Raw genomic sequence first — 21754 nt, 5'->3', positions numbered from 1 at the left:
GAGTGGGGTGCTGTTATCAATATAAGTTAAAATCCCTTGTTTAATAAGAGGTTAATGAGGTCCCTGACAATTTTACCTACTATATCTGGGCAACCTGAAGGATCACGGTCCTTTACTTCATATAAATAGGAGTAAAGATGCTTTCACTGCCCCTTTCACAGAGTTTACATAATTTTATTTCATATCAGGCTGGGACATTTTCCTTGAAGCCCAGACATCCCTTATACTTCAGTAGGGACTCATCAATGCCATATTATTGTTGGGGGGGGGGGAGGCTGCCAGAGCTTAGGTGGCACAGAGGGAGGACTCAGAGAACAAATGTAAATGAAGAAGAACAGAGGGAAAAAGTCATGAAAGGAGGGCAACACTTACTATAATGTGAAGGAGGGCTCAATCTCCTAAAATAATGTAAAGGGGAATGGAAGGAGGACAGCATGGACGGTTGAGGATGAATTTAATGTAATGTGAAGAGAAAGGAGGGAGATAGATGGTTTAACTGCAAGTGAAGAAGGTGATTAAAACTCTCACCAGTGTGCAGTGTGCACTGACAAGTAATTTTTGCTCAGAACTGACATGAACAGAGTTCCAGGTTACCAAAGTCACATGTTCTTGGTGTATAACTGGTTAACTGGACATTGGCAGAAAAGTGCAGATTACTCTGTATATGCAGCATTCCAAAATGAAATGCTACACATACTGAATCCTTCATTCATGACCACTTCGAAAAACATGAGTGACCATGGAGGTTTGAGTATTCCTTTAACTATATGATTATATGAATTTAATTACATATAATTATACAAATAAAATGTCAGTCTCGAAATGTTTACTACAGCAAAGAAGGGGTTAAAAGCAATTTACGAAAGGTAGAATAGTTGAGACAGAGAAAAAACAGTAATGCAATAAATGTTTTCAAGTTATACACAGTTTACATTGAATGGCACTCAACAGATTCTCAATTAACACAGTGATGGCGCTAACGTGATAATCGCTATTGTACAGGCAACATTCTGATCAAATAAGCTAAACGTCATAAAGTTACTTTTAGTTTCTGAATACTTACAACAACGTCTGCCTTGCTGCTTAAACCTTTACCGTAATCATCCGTCGCTATCACTTCAAATTTAAAATACGATCTTCTCATGTTTTTGAACAGCATAGCAGTTTTGATAATTCCGCTGTAAACTTCAATAACAAAGCCTTCTTTACTGTTGCTGATTTGAGGTACAACCAGTTTGTAACTATTAGTGCTGTAATTACCGGTATCTCTATCTGTAGTCTGCAATGAGAAATAAAAGTAAATTAAATGCTAAGTTAAAATAACACAATATGTACCAGGGGGTATGTAATTATAGATCATGAGTGCCACAGCAGGGACATTTTTATAGGAAAAAAATACATCAATGTGTTTGGCGTAATTATCTTTATAAAGTGTTTCAAGCTGTCAAGCTTTTTTTTTTATTTTTTTTTAATGAGTGCAGTTGCAATCTTCTGATAAACGTGATGAAATGTCCATTCTATTTATTTTTGCTTTCTAAAATTTGCTTCCAATTTTTCTTTCTTGCTCTAAAGATAGGTGCTGGGAGAAAGCATGGTTGCACTGGTTTAGGATACAGTAGTTGTGCATTTGTTGTGTTGTGTTTTTTGTGTGTGTTTTTTTTTAATATAAATATGCCATTGGCCCCCGCAAAAGAGTGATGGGATATCAACCAAATTATGAAACAAGGCATGAACCAATCGTTTTGTTTATTTCGTGATTTGGAGTTCTGTCCATGGCACCAAAAACAAAGATGGAAAAAAAGATGATTTATGGGTAGGGGGACAGCCACTAAATGTTAATTTTATTCATGATTAAGTGACCAAAAAGGGACAATAGGAAGAGCAATAAGATACCATATAATACTAATATATATTTTTATATAGAGAGATTTTCCCCTCAATTGTTTACTTCTTCTCACTTCATCTAGGAACCAAATAGTGCAAAAATGCACCTGTGTACTGCAGTATATAAACATAAATATTTATTTTATGTATGTATTGTACGGTAGTCATAGGTGCATTTTTTGCCATTTTGACTTGACCAAATAATTTTTTACCGAAATAATTGCATATGCACATGGCCGAAATCCATATTACCCAAAACATTTTTTTTCCAGTCAAACCAAATGTTGCTGCAGTGCACAAGTCTAACAAATACCAACCAGCAGTTATGCAAGATTTACTTTTTGCTAAACATACAATAAAAAGGCAAGTAAATTATCCACATTGGCACCAGCATGTGCTTTACCTCTGTAAGGACCAAATGTTCCATTTTATCAAGGACACTATGAAATCATGAAGACCTTATGTTAGGATGGAATTTTTAATTAGCACTGGCTCGGTTTGTATAATGCAATTTAGTTCAACAGGGTCCAATAGAATAATTTTTAAAAGTTTGACCTGTGACAATCTAATCTACATGTTATTGTGATAGCACTTTTACTGAATAATATCAGATAATTTATCCCTCGAGGCCAAACAATCTGAATGATTAACTGCATCTTTATTTTACTAAAATACGTTAGTGATTTATGCATTTTAGACCAAAAAGAAAGCAATGACTTAACACATAAAACAAATAACATGTTAAGTGGTTGTTACATTATTTTACACTGGTATAGGAAAGTAAACTTGTTGGATTAAAGAAGTTGCATGCCTTTTATATAAAGTGATAACTAAATATAAATGTATGAATCTGAAAACAGAAACAAAGCTTTTACACACATCCTTTCCTTAGTATCAGTGACCGTTTTTTAGTATCGGAAAAAAAAAAACTGTGTCCTATTAGTTTATACTAACTGCACCTGCAGCGATAACTGGCACTAAAAGTCAGGCATATTAAAACCACTACAATGAAAGGCATTTGAAAAAAGGAGGAGTAACAGCACCATATTAGAAAACTGTTTATATTGTAAAGAGTAAAAAAAAAAAAGTGTCACACTCCGTGTAGGCAAGGTTCACTTTTGCAATAAATGGCAGACACACACTGTTTATATTACTGTCAGGAATAGCTGATGCCCAACATGCAGAACTCAAGTAACAAGTAATGAAAACCCTAAGATGTACTACCGGGCATTAGAATGGCCGGATTTAACTTATAAAAGAAAAAAACACAAGACAGGATATGGACAAGAACGCAGAAATCATGGAAATAATGAACAAGCCAAGGGTCAAGGAATATAGAAGTCAGAAGTCAGTAGCCAAGCCAAAGGTCAAGGAATCCAGAGATCGGATAGTCAGGAGGAAAGCCAAGGTCAAATACACTAGAATGAATACCAGAAATGGGCTCTCGGATAACCACAATGGAAACCATGACAGGGCACAGAGAAATGGACAAAAAAGGTATATATAGCCTAAGGTGCTCCCTGATTGGCTGCAGTGAAGCATGTGAGAGTGGACGTGTGTGTGTGTGACACGCCCACACGTTCAAAATGGAATGGCACTCTAAGGGTTAATTTCAAACCCTTAAAAGCATCTAATCTGCTGCGGCTGGCGTCTCTAATGATTTCAGACCCAGCCGCTGTGTGAGGGGGAGGAGCTACCGTCAGGAGCTTAGGTGAGTGATTGGCGTCATTCCCATTACCACGTGGGAATGCTGCCAGACAGAGATGTGCCCACCGTGTCCCAGTCCGCTCCCGGGCATGAGCGGATCCAGTGAGTGTCCGCAACGATGCACGCCCACTGAGACCCATACCGCTCTCTGGCAGGAGCGGACCTGGCGGGCAGTGTGACAATTACAAAGGAAAGAAGTTTGCAACTTTTAGGGTTCTGAAGTATCCCTTTAATGAAGCAACATAAGCTTTATTTAAATAAGACGTGAACTCCCAGTTTAAGTATTCTGCCACTTGCCCATGTGTATGTCTACATTTAAGAAAAGAAGAAAAAAAAATCGATGAACTGCACACCCTTATGACAAAAATACTGTGGTACTGGAATAGCTCTCTAGGCAAAGGATGGATGGACAAGTGATGGGAAGTAATATTCTTAATTTAGATTTAACAATAAAAAAGCAATACATTTGCTATCAATCAATTCTGTTAGGAATATACATTACATTTTATGCCCATTAATTTGATCCTAAGTTGTGTATAGCGTGGCAGATACACTTTAAAATGGGTGTGCAAAGTACAAGAAAGTGTTAGCAAATTAGTGTCCACATTTATGAGCAGTTTTTACATCAGTATCTCCATGTGTCCTTGACTAGACATGCCAGATATTGTTGCAGCATGGAAACTGGATCATGCTAAGTACCAGCCTTTGATCTACATCACTAAAATAATTAATATCAGCGTGATTCTTTTTGCAAAGCATGATGCTAACAAATAAGATTAGGACTGCGTATGATTAATCACTCAAATAAAAACAGACTCAATGGAAATGTATTTAATTATAAATCTGGTTTTATCGCTCTTTTCAGCTGGGAGGTTTTATAAAATAATACTTAAGGACCTGTTATATGCAATATACTTATTGGAGTCCAATGTATTGGCATTTATAATTAAGTGTGATGTGTATAATACACATAATTTAAGATCCAAAGCAATAGCTTGAACAGACAATATTGAACACACACTTTCTGATAAGAATGTCATTTTTGTTTGTTTCAGAATTAATGTAGGCTCTGCTATTAAATCAAAACAAAAGGAAGTTAAAAATGTCACCCTCCAAAGCCTGCTTGTTTTTCAAAACTGAGACATTTTATAAATGTGTTCCATTTTCTAGAACTCTGGAAAAAAAATTGTTTTGTTCACGAGCAGATGGAAAATAAGGCGACGAACTTCTAAAGACGTATAAACAACCATGCATTAATTTGCCTAGGCTCAAGAGAGCAGTAAAATATAAAAATAAATAGATAAATGGATCAACAATTGTAATTTTATTGAAAAGCATTTGTTGTCACAAGAGTCTATTAAATGATAAGACAATTGCTTATGATTTTTACTATTTATACAGACCACAAATGGTAAAAAAAAAATAAAGTCAAATGTCTTCTTGCTTCAATTGTCATTTATTTTAAGGATTAAAAGGTTTACATATATATATATATATATTTTTTTTTTTTTTATGAGTGTTCATTATTTGACTATGTTGCCTGGGTGAGTTATACAATGAAATGATATTTAAAATATTAAACTAGCATTTGTAGTGCTTTGAGTTCTAAATTATTTTGAAATCTAATTTGCATAAAATTATTTTAACCCTTAAGGACACATGACATGTGTGACATCATGATTCCCTTTTATTCCAGAAGTTTGGTCCTTAGGGGGTTAAAGATGCAAATTTTAGTTTGTTATAAATGTAAATTGCTAGTGCTATGTACGCAACAAAAATGTAAAAAAAAAGTAAGTCTTGCACTATAGTCACCAGAACAACTACAGCGTATAGTATTTGCTCTGGTGAGTATTATCATTCCCTACAGGCTTTTTGCAGTGAACACTGTAACACAGAAAACAGAACACAGAAAAAATTGCAGCACAGTGTGCAGCACTACCATTCAGTGTCTCCACCCTCAGCATGGAGACACTGAACTTTCCTCATAGAGGTACACTGATTCAATACTGATTGGACAGGGCTGTGTTTGGCTCTGCCCCTGATATGCCTCCTTGACAGTCTCCACCAATCCTATGGGGAAGCATTGTGATTGGATCAGAATAACACTTCTAAAGATGTCAGCCACGTTTGCAGATCAGGGGCATAATCAGCAGCTGCAGACTTGAACAAGAGTAAAATGTTTCTATATTTAGGGGAGTAAGGGTGGTCAGGGGGGCTAGATGGTGGTTTTAAAACTATAGGTTCAGGAATAAATATTTGTGTTCCTGGCCCTATAGTGTTCCTTTAAGACCTGCAACAGATCTGGGAATTACATGTATTGGCTCACATACCAATCCATACCAAAGAGTTGGTATGATATTGCTGACATAGTTGGTATGAAAAATATTGCTGATTTCTAAAAGTGGGTCAATCGTAATAGAAACCAATGGAATCAACAGACATATTTAGTGGGCGATTGCTCCACTTTTACACTACTTTTCAGATTAAAGCACTTTAAGAAATTCCCACTTTGTATCAAATAATATTACTTGACAGCTGTTACATTGTCATTATATATGTGAGACTCCTGCAGCTGTCATTTGTCTTTATCAGTAAGCTGAGCTTTTCTTAAAGGGACAATCATCTTTTTTCTTCTTCTTAAAGTGGATTAAATCTCTTTCCTCGAAGAAGCTGTGGGTCCACCTTAACTGTCGTGTAGCTGCCACTTACTTAATTTACTACTAACCTGGATCTAGTAGGTGGTCAACAACAACACACATATCACACACATAGATAACAATAAAATAAAGACAATGATCTATTTATGCAGCACCTGCATACATACTCAAATTCCTCTGTCCTACCCCAAGTAGTATTGACTGCAATATTAAAACAAAATGTGGGTTTGTATGTATGTATGTATTTTATAACAAATTGCATTAGTAAACCTTGAAGTCTATGCATCAGCAGTGTTGTTTTGTGTGACAATGCAATGGGTTTGCCTATTAGAATCCATCTTTAAAAGGCTTAGACAAATGGAGGTTTTTTAGTTACCTCCAATGGTCTGCCTTGACGTTGGCAGGTGGGCTCATCCTCTCATGGAACTAAAAAACCTCCATTTGTTTAAAAATACATAGGGATTAAGGAGAGAGTGCAGGTAACTTGTTTTTCTTTGGTTTTTACTATATATTGGGGCTGATGTGTACTGTAGTCATTGCAGCCGCCCAGTGATGGGAGTGAGCGCAGGACTTTTCTTTCTGCATTTGTATCCATTTTTTGTATTACTCAGCCTTGTTACAATGCAGCCGCCCATCCCATGTGTTCCCTATTAAGGGTTAATCATGTATAGGGGTGTATATAAAAAAATACCCCTTTCTGTGAATGGTTAGAGTTAGGCCTTGACGTTGGCAGGTGGGCTCATCCTCTCATGGCCATTGCAGGTAACTAAAAAAAACTCCATTTGTTTAGAGATTTCATTTTAACTGTGCAACAGACCGTCGCATATATCCAACTTTTAGTCCCGCCTGTTGTAACAGAACCCCTGCTGTTCTGATTATGCACATCACTAGCACCCAACCACTCTGCAATATTTCTTACCCAAACAAGAACAGAATGCCAGAACAAGTTCTATGGTATGAGTAGAATCGACCTCTGTTTCTATGTAGAGTTATTACTAATCACGCAAACCCTGTTACATGCCTTTTTCTATAATCATTAAACTGTATTCCTAACAGTGCAGGATTTCCCATTTGTCCTGTCATTTTTTACCTAATTTTCTTAGTTGATAGTCTCATAAATATGCCTTTACTGATTTATATAGAATAAGAGTTGAACTTCATATATATATATATATATATATATATATATATATATATATATATATATATATATGAAAAGATGTAAGCTCCATGTGCATTTTAAAAGACACATGGCATTTGTTTATAATGAGGCTCAAATGTGGGATACAGAATAGTTCTACTATACTATTTAAAAAATATTAGAATCCATATACTTGACTTGTCAAATGTATGTAATTTACAAATGATACATTACAGTGTATATATAAATAAAATAATTACTTTTGGAAATGTTAGCGTTCGTATATTTGTAAACTAATGCGACTGCTTGTGATTTGTAATATTTGTATGGGTCAGGTTCATATATGGCATTGATGGTTAATCCATGTTAAAGAAAAGAGTCATAATTAGAATTGATTTTCATATTACATTCAAAAGTATTTATTTATATGAATGGTCAAAGCAATTCTATTATCTACACAGTGCACGAAAAATATTCAGCACCTATATTATCTCACAATAACATATAATATTATTGCTAATAAAGCACAAACCAATTCCTGTTTTCACAGATAAATGCTATGCGTCGTTAACTATAATTTTGCAATGCTTAGACATTATAGATAATGGCCTATACATGTATTTATATCAAACATGTGTCTCTTTATATAATACTTAGGTAAAGCACATTGTTTTCAGTAAAAGATGCAGTGAAATCTTAAAATGACATTTAATAGTGACCTTAAACAGCTTTTTTGAATGCATGACATTTTATTTGTACATCAAAATGTATTTGTCTCATGTTTTATTATGGTTTTGCTCTCTGAGACAAGAGATTTAGAAGATTACATCAACTGACATTCAAAATGGCCACAATTTTACAAGACTTTGTACTTTTTTCTGCACATGTCATTTATTCAACAATTGACATCCGATTAGAGTTCAACTGAGACTTGCAACATATGATTTCTTAACAAAAGCCACAGCTAAAAGTGTGCATTGTGTGATTTGTATTGTGCTTGTATTTTTTCAGGGGAAGAGATGATTTTCTCATGTAAATCGGGAAAGGAACAGGATCTTGGTTTAAAATGACCTGAACACAATAAAGCTAATATGTCTGTCAAAAATTGTGGCAAAAGCAGATTTTACAGTAAAATTATCAAAATGCAATATTCAGCCAATAGCAATCTTCTGTATCCTGGATCTGATCCATAAAGATAACAAAAACTATAAGCAGTTACATTATTTTTTAAATATACAAATCCTGATATTTCTGAAAGTAATTATTTTATCTTATTTATTATAAGATGAGTCATTTGTAAATCACATATATTTGACAAGTAAAGTATAAGGATTCCTTTATTTTTAAAATGGCACATGAAGCTCAAGTCTTGTCCTTTTCTTAGAAATACAGTATACAATACAATATATACATGCATGTATATTACAATCTCCAGCACACTCCCCATGAAACTATATATGTAACACAAGCATGTCAGACTCAAAGTCTAGCATGGCTAAATAAACAAGGTTTAAGTTTACAAGGGCCGCAAAAACGTTTCATAAATGCAGGTTTATTTCGAATAGTACAGTATAAAAAAACAGCATACCCCTCTACTAAATCCCAGTCCACCCCCTCTACTAAATCCCAGTTCACCCCCTCTACTAAATCCCAGCACCTCCCTCTAGCCAACAAGCAGACTACACTCACATTGCTGCTGCCAGTATGCGATTCCGGAGTCCGGGCTCTGGTATATCCCAAATGGCACAGTCTGCACCCTGTGCCAATGCCGATCCTCCCGCTACTTCTTGAAACCCTGTGATAGTGGAGCATGTCAACGAAGCGTCAGAATGTGACGTGGCGTTGCCTGCCTCTGTGCACCTCCAGGTACTCCACTGTCCAGCTGCGGCAATCGCAACACACACACTGACATACACACACTGACAGACACATACACATGCACCTACTGACTGACACACACACACACACACACACACACACATTTACACATTCTAACACACACTCACATCATTCCCTGGGGATCTTCCATCTGGAGATCTACTTTCTGCTCCTCACTGCTCCCTCGCACGCAGGTTAGTGATGCAGGTGCCGGAATATGACGTCATGTTCCGGCACTCAGTATCACTACAGACAGCGAGCGCGAGGGAGCAATTAGGAGCAGGAAGACTGAGCTCGCTCTCTGCCGCCAGCATCCTGCTTCCTCCCTTGCCGGGTAAATATTAGCAGAGTAGGCACCTGCAATGTGAAGAAAGCAGGTGCCTACTCTGCTTTAACACCAAGCATGGTCTCGCGGCTCGCCGGGCTGAGAAGATGTCCATTGTGGGCTGCGAGTTTAAAAAGTTTGATGTAACAGAATCAGCCTTGATTATTACCTGCATATATACAGTCTATATACATTTTAAACTTTTTGAGCCATTTCAGTACATGTTGCAGTTTTTTTTATTGCAACAAATCTTTAAATGAAAACACAAAATGTAGGTGGCTGTAAACTTTGTTAAAACTTTCATAATTTCATAATTCACCACTGCTGAGAAATGTATGTTCCGGGTGTACTCCCAACTCCCACGCTTTAAAAAAAAAAAAAAAAGTCTAGCTGACTTTAAATGCCTTCTCCTTGGCTGTCAGGCATTGCTTTTTGATGAATGAAATGAAAAAAGGAGCAACCAATCAATCCATTAAACATATGAAACAATTAAAAACTTGATAATGTTAAAAATAAACAACAAGTAATTAGAATGGCACAAATATATAAATATCAACTGATTTCACCTTAAGGAAGCTTTAAGAAAACATAAAAATGCAGCAACTCACAAGGAAACCTGATAAGATCTTCCAAAAAACTTGAAAAAATCAATTACATGAATAACACAATTATAACATCATTAAGGAGGACACATATACCTATAAAGGGCCATACATCAATACTAAATATCTATCTAAAAAGTATCTCTGTCATGTCCCAAATATAGGAGGACAGAGAGTGAATAGATAAAATGCCCTAATAAATAAATACATACAGAGACCCCTAAATGAGAAAAGAGGGGCTATTCGTATCAATAAATAAAAAAATCTATAAAAAAGACTCTCTAATATACAAAAACAAAAATGTAAAAGAATAAGAAGAGAGGGGAAAAAGAAAAAGGAATAAATACGGTCCCTTATTTATTTATTATTGCTATTTATAAAGCGCACACAGATTCCGCAGCGCTGTACAATTAGTGGAGAAACGTACAATATACACATACAAATACAAGAGGTAAGAGAGCCCTGCCTGTAAGCAGATATCTAGCCATTGGAGCTCTTTTATACAAAGTGCTTGGCTTAATGGCCCGTGAGCTTACAATCTAAAAGAAACCATGGGGATTTGAGACAAGAGGTAGCAGGGGAAGTTTGGAGGTGATGGCTGAAAGAGTTAACAGAGATAACACAGATATAAATATAGGTACAAAAAATCAAAATATGGGAAGTTAGAGAAAATGAGACAATTCAAAATCTATATCCAGGCCAACAGGGGACAGGGTTTCTATATTATAGATCCATCTAATTTCTTCCTGGCCAATTCTCTTAATAAAATCACCCCCTCTCCATCATTAAAAAGGTTTTTAAAGAATGGAGAGGGGGTGATTTTATAATTGTATAATTAAATAATTGTTATTATTGTGTTATTCATGTAATTGATTTTGTTATATGTATATGTTATATTTTAGATCATTGAGTCTTATCTGCTAAGGAGTGCAAGTATACCATCCATTTTTTGCACTATATGTGAATTTGTATTTTGGTTCACAGTGTGTTTTATGTATTTTTTCACACACTCTGTACAATATCTCTGAGAGAGTTTTATATTATAACTCTGATTGCACTGACACTTTAAATATTCTTTGCGCACCCACATCTTTGGCTGTTTACAATGTTATATTGCCTCTCTGCTTTGGTTTAAATCTATTATTTCAAAAAAATGTAAATATATATTTTAATTTTTTGAACCATTTTGGTAAAAAAAAATTTATTGCAACAAATCTTTAAATGAAAACATATGAAATGTACGTGGTGGTAAACTTTTTTTTAACTTTCTAGTCTTTTTTTATCATTCTGCAACATTATGAAACTGTACTATTCGTGGTTGGCCATAAATCCCTGTTTTACTGTGCCCCAGAGACATTTATTTCAGATACAAGAAGACCTGAAATACCTTGATAAGAGCTTTACTAAAGTGCATGTTGTTATAGCAGAAAGTACTAAGTTGAATCAAATAGTAATTTCATATTATTGCTACATCAACATTTTAGAAATGGCGTCTGAAGTGAAAAATTGGAGCCCATTGTGTCAGTCATAAATGATCTGAAGTTGCAAACGTACTTTTAGAAAAATAACTAATAAACAAAAATATTTATATATGCACATCTTAGCTAGGTGTTAACCCTTTCTGTTCTGCTGAATTTTGTCGATTTAATAACATCAATAAACCTCAGAGCTAGTACAATGTTGATCTATTATCTTGATTGTTTATTATCTTTATCATCTTACGATTTATTATCTTTGTACTCGGCATAAAATTCTTACCATTTAAGTTTTTTCTTTCACAAAAATAAATTAAACAAATAGAGAAAATATCATCTTTTCATAAATGCTAAATTTTCATTCTGGCATGCATAATGTGAGAAAATATAGCATTATGATAATAATGGGGATGTTTGTACAATGTATTTTACTTGTTTATCTGGAATTGTAAGTGTGTGCTATTTTATTATCATTTTTCTAAAGTAACTTTAACTCCACCTGTATTGATGTATGATGTTAGTGGAAGCCTGACATCCTCCATACTGTAAACCATTCCTTTCTCAATCAGATTCTATTGCAGTACAGAACAGCTGGAGTGACACCAACCAATCATTGTTTTGGGACTGTAGACTAGAACTACCTATGTAGACTAACTGCCCTTTACATTATAACTCTAACCAACCTAAAACATTGTTTAATTGAGCTTGGTGGACATTTCTCTAAAGTACAGCTAGAGCTTAAGGAAACATGCTATTTATGGCATTTCAGGTGCTTTGAAGTACATCTTCAGTCATGTGTATTAAAGTGGCACTGTCATGTTGAACTTACCTTTCTCCAATCATCTCCTATTCTCTTTCTTTCACATGATATGTTCTTCTTTTCTTTCTTTCTGATCTAGTTTTCTTTCAAACATAAGACAAAGAAGGCATTACTTTGTCTTATTTATTTTTCCTACGCTTGACTTTCTTTGAACAAAGGAGGAACTTTGGTCACCTCCATATCCTGTGTCAAGGGGAAGAGTGAGTGTTTTCTCTCACACAGGAAATGGAGCTGACTTAAGCTCCTCCTTTGATCAAAGAAAGTCAAGTTTAGGAAAAATTCATGAGACAAAGTGGTTTGTACTTTGTCTTGTGTTTGAAAGAAAAGAACAGATTTTGAGAGGGGAAGAGAAGAGGAAACAGTTGGAGAAATGTAAGTTTGGCATGACAGTGCCACTTTAAGTACATACATTGAACATAAATAGTTTTCCTTGTAATTGGTGTTGACCCACAGGGCAGTCATCAATGGTGTGAAAGCCTTTAAGCAGCTGTGGATTTAATCTGTTCTATAACAGATATGAAAACAAATATGAACATTCATTAAATCCATTGCTACCTGAATAATTATAGTAAACACAAAAGTAAAATTGACTATAGATAATGTAACTTAAAGATTAAAAAGAAAAGGTTATGTAAATCATATACTATGTACAACAAACCATTATCATCTGACCTTAATGTTGTTGTTATTATTATTATTATTATTATTATTATTATTATTATTATTATTATCCCCTTAAGGACCGCTGACGGTTCAGGACCGTCAGCGGTAAAACGTGCGTTTGGACCGCTGACGGTCCTGAACCGTCATAACGGTTTTGGGCTACTTACCTGATCGCCGTCGGTCCCACGGCGGCGATCAGCTCTCCTCCCGGTCCAGGGGGACTGCCTGTCTGCCCGGGCAGTCCCCCCTCGGCAGATCAGGACCCCACGGCCATGTGATCACTCGATCACATGACCGCAATAGGGGTCTGTGTATCTGCCTGCAGGGGGACTGTCTGTGCTGACAGGCAGTCTCCCTGCATCTGTAAAATCAAAAATAAAGTGTAAAAAAAAAATCTGTGTAAAAAAAAAATATGTGTATATATATATGCTATATATACATGTATTATATCTATATATACCTATATATAATATATGTATATATATCATATATATAATGTCACACTAAGTGTATTTTTATATTTATATATACGTATATAATTATAAAAATACACTTATATTTAAATTACACACGAATATATACAATATATATAATAACTATATATATGGTATATATATATTATTATAAAATACAAATAATATGTTAATAAAAATAACAAAAAATTAAAATAATTTTTAATAATTAAAAAAAATTATATATATATATTCAGTTTTATTCTAACAGTATTTTGATATTGATATATATATATTTATATCAAAATACACTTAGAATGTAATGATATATATATCTATGTATAAATAAATAAATAAAAATAATACGAAATATACATATGTCCACATACATAATTACATAAATAATTTCATAAATATACACGTAGACGTCAAATATATAAATATGTATATATATTAAAATTCTACGTGCATATTTATGTAATATTTTTACCTAATTAAGTAATTTTAATGATTGCAATTTGAGGGACCTGCCTGCCAACCCAGGCCAAAAGTCCAGATAATTTAATTTGCTAGCACTGTGTTTAACCCTGTAACTTTCTATGACACCCTAAATCCTGTACATGGGGGTACTGTTTTACTCGGGAGACTTCGCTGAACACAAATATTAGTGTTTCAAAACAGTAAAACATATCACAGCGATGATATTGTCAGTGAAAGTGAAGTTTTTTGCATTTTTCACACACAAACAGCTCTTTCACTGAGGATATTATTGCTGTGATATATTTTACTGTTCTGATACACTAATATTTGTGTTCAGCGAAGTCTCCTAAGTATAACAGTACCCCACATGTAGAGGTTTTATAGTGTTTGTGAAAGTTACAGGGTCAAATATAAGGCTTGATTTTACTTTTTTTTTTTTTATTGAAATTTGTCAGATTGGTTAGGTTGCCTTTGAGAGCGTATGGTAGCCAAGGAATGAGAATTAGCCCCATGATGGCATACCATTTGCAAAAGAAGACAACCCAAGGTATTGCAAATGGGGTATGTTCAGCTTTTTTTAGTAGCCACTTAGTCACAAACACCGGCCAAAGTTAGCGTTTTTTGCATTTTTAACACACAAACAAATATAAATGCTAACTTTGGCCAGTGTTTGTGACTAGGTGGCTACTAAAAAAGACTGGACATACCCCATTTTGAATACCCTGGGTTGTCTACTTTAAAAAATATGTACATGTTAGGTGTGTTTCGGGGATTTATGACAGATAACGGTGTAACAATGTCACTATTGATACATTTAAAATATATATATATTGAAACAGCAATTTCCTACTTGTATTTATAGGCCTATAACTTGCAAAAAAAAGGAATAAAGCATGTAAACACTGGGTGTTTTTAAACTCGGGACAACATTTTGAATCTATTTAGCAGTTTTTTTCATTAGCTTTTGTAGATAAGTAAAAGATTTTTCAAGTAAAAGTCCAAAAACATGTTTTTTTTTTTATTTTTCACCATATTTTATTATTTTTTTTTAAATACAATATATGACATAATATATATATACTGGTATGTAAAGAAAGCCCTTCTTGTCGTGAAACAAACAGTATATAACTTGTATGGGAACCGTAAATGAGAGAGCGGAAAATTACAGCTAAACACAAACACCACAAAAGTGTTAAAACTGCTCTGGTCCTTAACGTACAAACATCGCAAAAACAGGCCGGTCCTGAAGGGGTTATTATTATCATTATGACTTCCTGCAAAGTTTGGGAGAATAATATCATTATTATTATTATTATTATTATTATTATCATTATGACTTCCTGCAAAGTTTGAGAGAATAAAATCATATACAATTTTATATATTTATTTGCCCTGTAATAATTTATATATTCCAGTGAAGTACATTAGCAATTCTATTAAGAAAAAAAACAATAGAAATATTTTATCATATTAACAATATGATGTGCTAAACTATAATTTTAAGTGATGTTATGTCTGAGAATATTTAAAGTGCTATCAAATAAATAAGTCAAATCCCCTCTGGTTTCCTTCCCTATGAATTACTTTTTAATATAACTCTTGTCTGCCTCCCTTGATTTAATTCAGCCTGCATGCTTAGGCGATTTACTCAGAGTTTTACCATAGTTAAGCACATTTTAAAAGCTAAAAATTCTCACTGCCGTCAATGGTAATTTTCATTCACAGCCATCATTTGTACAGTTTTGAACTTTATTGAAACCCCCCTGGTGTTATGATGATTTACTACAATGTCCAACAATTTGTTTAATCATTGAGATTTATTTTGTATAGCATTGTTTGAGGTTGTGCTCTGTTATTTGTGTAAGTTGAAATGTTACCATTCAAGATACAATGTATAGTGCTTAAAAATATATAAATAACACTAACACAGCAAGAACAGAAAATTAATCAAAATAAAAAGGACATTTATCATTAAAACGGATGCCAGATTATGTGTTTTACAAATGGGCTTTCTGACTATAACAAACTGCTTAAGATATGGTATCCATATCAAATTCTGTTCATGAAGGTTCATGTTTTTAAAGAGTTGTAATCTGACTGCCTTTAACATATAATTATTCTTTTTCCGTTTTGATGTATGCAGTGTGCTGTTACCATAGATATCCAATGTTCTTACCATTGTAAATTCAGTATATAAGAGGCTGTATTATTTCTCTGCATAACCTTTGTCAGGACACTATCTGATGTTTAACCGATTGGACGTCAAGGATGTGCCAAAAGCATTGCAATGCAATGTTTTTGAGCCTTTACAGGTACTTCTAGGGCTAAAGGGAAACAGTAAGCACTATAACAATTTCATCTCATTGACTTGGTCATAGTGCCTGGATTGTATTGGCAATGGCTCTCCATTCAGTGTTAAACCATTCTGAGCAATTTAGCACTAAATCAATGTCCCTGGTCTCCCACAGTCTGCTCTTGGAGGTGTGGCTAAGGCAGAGATACCCCACTTCCTTCTAGCTATAACAATTCATACCAGCAATGGACAAAGTGGTAAGCTGACACTCTCAACCAATCACAGCTCCCTATTGCTGCTCAGGGAATGTTTCATCAGTAGCACAAGCAACACAGAGGGATGGGCTGTTGAGGTTTCTTGATTAGCATAACAATATTAAACAGTTTAACACTGAATGTAAGGATGATGCTAGGGATGTGCATGGGCAAAAAATATGGTTCGGCACTTCCGAAATTCAGGACTTCGGCAATTCGGCACTTCGGGACTTTGGCTAATCAGGACTTCGTCCATTCCCTAACCCTACCCCTACCCCAATCCCAACCCTACCACTAACCCAATAAATGACTTTTTCAATTAGCAGAAAAAATACTACATGCCAGTTTGTTCCTCCTTTGAAGGAGTTTGGGAGATCTCTATTAACATTATACTTTATGAACAAATCAAGTTCTAGCCCTGTAATCCACAGAGTTCATCAGCAAACAAACTACTACAATGCAAAGATTACAGAAGCAGTACACCTTGATTCTGGCATTTCTTGCTGAAAGTAAAGAGCTGTGCTGTAGAAAGTAAACACTGATGGAAAGCAAATTGTGTACAGCTGTATCCCATATTTTATTTACAGTAAATTCTATCTACACCATTAAAGGGATACTGTACTCTCTTTATAATCTTAATAGATGAAGTAATTATAGTTCCCTCCCTTCGAGGTGTCCACATTGCTAAATATTTTAGTAATTAGAAGACTTGGAAGCAAGTCTTCAAGTCATGTCTCCAAGCCCTCTGGGAACGAGACTCTAGTGTTCTCTCCAGAATGACATAATGCTAGGAGTAGGTTGGTGAGCACCAACGGAGACACCTCTGGAAAGAAGGTGAGTAAAAACATTTATTTTTGTTTTATTTCATTTTTTCATTAGCACATAGTGGTGTTGGGGGGGGGGGGGGGTGATACTTAGACTAAGGAGGGATATCAATACTGTAGTGTTAGGTATACAGATATGTTTTCCTAAAGCTGCAGTGTTCCTTTAAGAAAATGTTCTGTAATAGGACACAAAAAGCTAAGAACTGAGAATATGTAGCTAAAATGGTTGCTTGGAGCTTTACCTTATTTAGAAAGGTTTATTTCACTAGGCCTTGTTGAATGATATTATGTGATGTGCATTTAATTTGGGTTTCTCCATAACTCTCAATATTTAGGTTCTTAATAAATTGTAGTTCCTAATAAAGTCTGTACAAAAACATATATAATTAATGCCCTGTTTTACATGCTTGTGTCCTGATATGGTGCTCTCTATTTATAGGTGAGTATGCTGACTGTGATGCTAAATGCATCATGTATGATCCCTCACCCACCTGCTCCCTTCCTCAGCTGACATTAACAGCTGCAAAGTTGGCAGTTCTGTTAGGAACCTCTGCTAAGTTTATCTTCATAATACTTCTTGACAGGCTACACATGAACAATGCTATTCTTATCCTTTGACTAGCTGAGAACCTATAAAACTCCATGTAATAACCCCGTGGAGGCTCAACCACAGATGCAACTGAGCAGTGACCAATCAGTTTTTGTTGCAATAAAAAAAAAAAAAAATGAAACTATTATTTTTCTGTTGCGGTGTAAGTTTTTTGTGCAAACTTAAAGGGATTCTATAGTGTTAGTAATACAAATCTGTATTCTGTATCCCCCTCTCTTGCGGCTCCACCCTCAGGCAGATAAAGGGTTAAAAAAAACAGCGCTTTATTTACTCACCCGATTCCAGTGCCAATATCCCTCAGCGCTGGATCGGTGCATTGCCTCCCCCAATGTAATCTGACTGGGTAAGCGCATGAAACTTTACCCATAGGAAAGCATTGTCTGAGTATTGAGCATTGCGTGAGGATGTCCAGCATCGTTTAAGGGATTCAGAGTCCCGTAGAATCTCAGAAGCGCCTCTATTGGCTGTCTGCTAGACAACCACTGAAGGCAGTCTCAGTCCTGCAGGAAAATTATTGCAGCATGTCAAAAACTGCAATGATTTACATTGCAGGACTAAGTGGGACAGGGATACTGCACGCAGACCACTTTGATAAGATTAAGTGGTCTGTGTGTATTGTGTGCCTTTAAACCTCTGAAATGGGTCTGTTTGATCAAACGTGTTGTTTATTTCCTGGTATTTATTAATACTGCAACCCTACCTCTTCCCTATATTATGCCCCCCTGTTGCTGTTAGGGAAAGTGAGAAAAAGTTGGGTGAATAACTCTCACTGGCTTTTCTGACAGCCATCTGTTCTTCCTTGTGTATCCTTAGTTGGGCAACAATTATGCTATACTAAAAGACAGGCCTGCCAACTTTGCTCTAGGCTGCTAGCACAAGGCAGTGGCATTAGCAGAGCTCCACATCACCTGATGCAGCCTCCATTATGACTCCATGCCTGCTGAATTGTTGAAGCCTGGTGCTTTTGCAACCTCATGAATTTAATATATCCCTGCAGTCACTGATAATCCTCCACTGACTCCACACTTTGAATCCCTCCTTAACACTCTCCTTTGCTGACAGCTCTCCACTGCAGTCTCTTCCATGAAGGAATGAAAGCACTATTACCATTACTATTGCCAATTGTAAGGGTACAAGGGATCTTGCTTTCTACAGCTTTTTAGTTAAAATAATAAAAATTTAAAAAATAAACACTGTTTTCAATGAATTTGCAATATTCTTGGCACACTGCCCAGAGTTCCAGATTCTTCCAAAGTGCAGGTGTCTTGCAGCAGTCACATGACACAGACTCTCCCTGGGCATCTGGCCATCACTCCGGGGTGGGCTGATGTTTTTTTGAATAGCTGCACTTACGCATGTATAAAATGTGCATGTCACTTGTTTAAACTAGTTAGGTAAACCCCTTTTTGTATGATTAAAGGAGCTGTTTTTTTGAAGCTTCATCCATGAATGGGCGTATTGCGTGGAAACTTTCCTGATTAACATGAGACTCCTTGAAAATGCTGCTACCGGGCGTCCCAGCAGTGATTGTGTTAGCGTGGATGTAGTTCTACAATAGATTAATTGGTTATATATTACTTCATTCTTGTAAAATTCCTGTAATAGATAAATATTATATTATCCACAATAATTTGTCATTTTAAATATTGTACGGTTTTGTCTTTTATAAAGTAACTTAATATTTAACCCACTCAATTGTAGTCATATCCTGCATCCTTGAAACATATGAAATAAAAGCAAAATATCCCCTACCTATACATTTCCTGCAAAGTGAAATCTAATGTTTGAACTTCCTTTATTGTGCAGTGTTTTCAATTTAGAATTTCCAATCTCCTTGTCTATTAATGGCCTCTTAATGGTGTCATGTGTGATTCAAGTTTGATTAACAGAGCATGAGATAAAAACATCTAAAGTAAACCATTTTTTTCATGTTGGCTATTTTAGTCACAGACAGGTAAGGTATTGCGTGAGCTGCATAAACAGAAACAAAAGTAATTTAACTCCTTCAAGGAAGAGAATTGAGCAGTGAGACTGCAGGAGCATGATCTATACTCCCAAACTGCTTCATTAAAGGACCACTATAGTGCCAGGAAAACATACTCGTTTTCCTGGCACTATAGTGCCCTGAGGGTGCCCCCTCCCGCCGGGCTCTGGGGAGAGGAAAGGGGTTAAAACTTACCTTTCTCCAGCACCGGGCGGGGAGCCCTCCTCCTCCGATCCTCCTCCTCTCCTCCCATTCGGCTGAATGCGCACGCGCGGCAAGAGCTGCGTGCGCATTCAGCCGGTCTCATAGGAAAGCATTATCAATGCTTTCCTATGGACGCTTGCGTGCTCTCACTGTGATTTTCACAGTGAGAATCACGCAAGCGCCTCTAGCGGCTGTCATTAACCCATATGCTGGATTAACCCATTTATAAACATATAAACAACTGCTATGTTTATAAAAAAAAATGGGTTAACCCTAGCTGGACCTGGCACCCAGACCACTTCATTAAGCTGAAGTGGTCTGGGTGCCTATAGTGGTCCTTTAAGCTAAACATGTGTTGGTGACTATAGTATCAGTATAATGTGAAGAAACCTGTATTATGTCAATAATATATTAAGGTTATTACTTACAGTGTCACCTAGTGGTCACATTCTTAAATATTTATTATTTTATTTTTTTAAAGTTTACAGCAAGGGGCAGGATCAAATTACAGGGGTAGAGGCCCATCATCTGAAAACTTCACCAGCCGCCATTGTCTTCTGCAAATTCCATTGAACAATAACTACCATTGCGGTCTTATAAGGGATTGAATTATATCAAATAGGTAGTTGCAGGTTATCTGCTGTAAACTTGCAATATTTTAACTGAATAATTGTTACACATATTCCTCTGAATGTTTTAGCAAAAAAAAAAATATAAAAAGTAATCTCACATTGACCATGCAGAAATGAAAACAATAGGGAAAAATTATAATTTTTACTTAATTGTTTTTTTGTGATCCAACAACTGGATCTTGACTATAATATCTCTCTAGAGTTTCTCATCAGACTTGAAATATCATCTACAGGTGATACTCGAAAAATTAGAAAATCGTGCAAAATTGTATTTATTTCAGTAATGCAATGTAAAAGGGTAAACTAATATATGAGATAGACGCATTACATGCAAAGCAAGATAGTTCAAGCCGTGATTTGTCATAAGTGCAATGATTATGGCTTACAGCTCATGAAAACCCCAAATCCACAATCTCAGTAAATTAGAATATTGTGAAAAGGTGCAATATTCTAGGCTCACAGTGTCCCACTCTAATCCGCTAAGTAAGCCATAACACCTGCAAAGAGTTTCTGAGCCTTTAAATTGTCTCTCAGTCGGGTTCAGTAGGAATCACAATCATGGGGAAGACTGCTGACCTGACAGTTGTGCAGAAAACCATCATTGACACCCTCCATAAGTAGGGAAAGCCTCAAAAGGCAATTGCGAAGGAAGTTGGATGTTCCCAAAGTGCTGTACCAAAGCACATTATAATAGAAAGTTATGTGGAAGGGGAAAGAAAAAGTGCACAAGCAGCAGGGATGACCGCAGCCTGGAAAAAGGAAAAGGCCATTCAAATGTGTTGGGGACTTTCACAAGGAGTGGACTGAGGCTGGAGTCAGTGCATCAAGAGCCACTACACACAGACGGATCCTGGACATGGGCTTCAGAT

The 21754-nt window shown here is 35.7% G+C and overlaps 1 protein-coding gene across 1 annotated transcript in view; it reads right to left on the bottom strand.

Moving 5' to 3' along the window:
- The window catches only part of PCDH15 (protocadherin related 15), a 1410242-nt gene that overhangs the window by 130598 nt on the left and 1257890 nt on the right, over window positions 1-21754 (bottom strand). Inside the window, exon 27 of the mRNA XM_063435339.1 lies at window positions 1064-1279. Coding sequence (XP_063291409.1) covers window positions 1064-1279 — 216 coding nt within the window. The remainder of the gene's footprint in view (window positions 1-1063; window positions 1280-21754) is intronic.

Source organism: Pelobates fuscus, chromosome 10 (genome assembly GCF_036172605.1).
Source record: "Pelobates fuscus isolate aPelFus1 chromosome 10, aPelFus1.pri, whole genome shotgun sequence".
NCBI lineage: Eukaryota > Metazoa > Chordata > Amphibia > Anura > Pelobatidae > Pelobates > Pelobates fuscus.
Note: the sequence above shows the minus strand (reverse complement) of the source record. Positions and strands in the feature narration are given on the sequence as shown.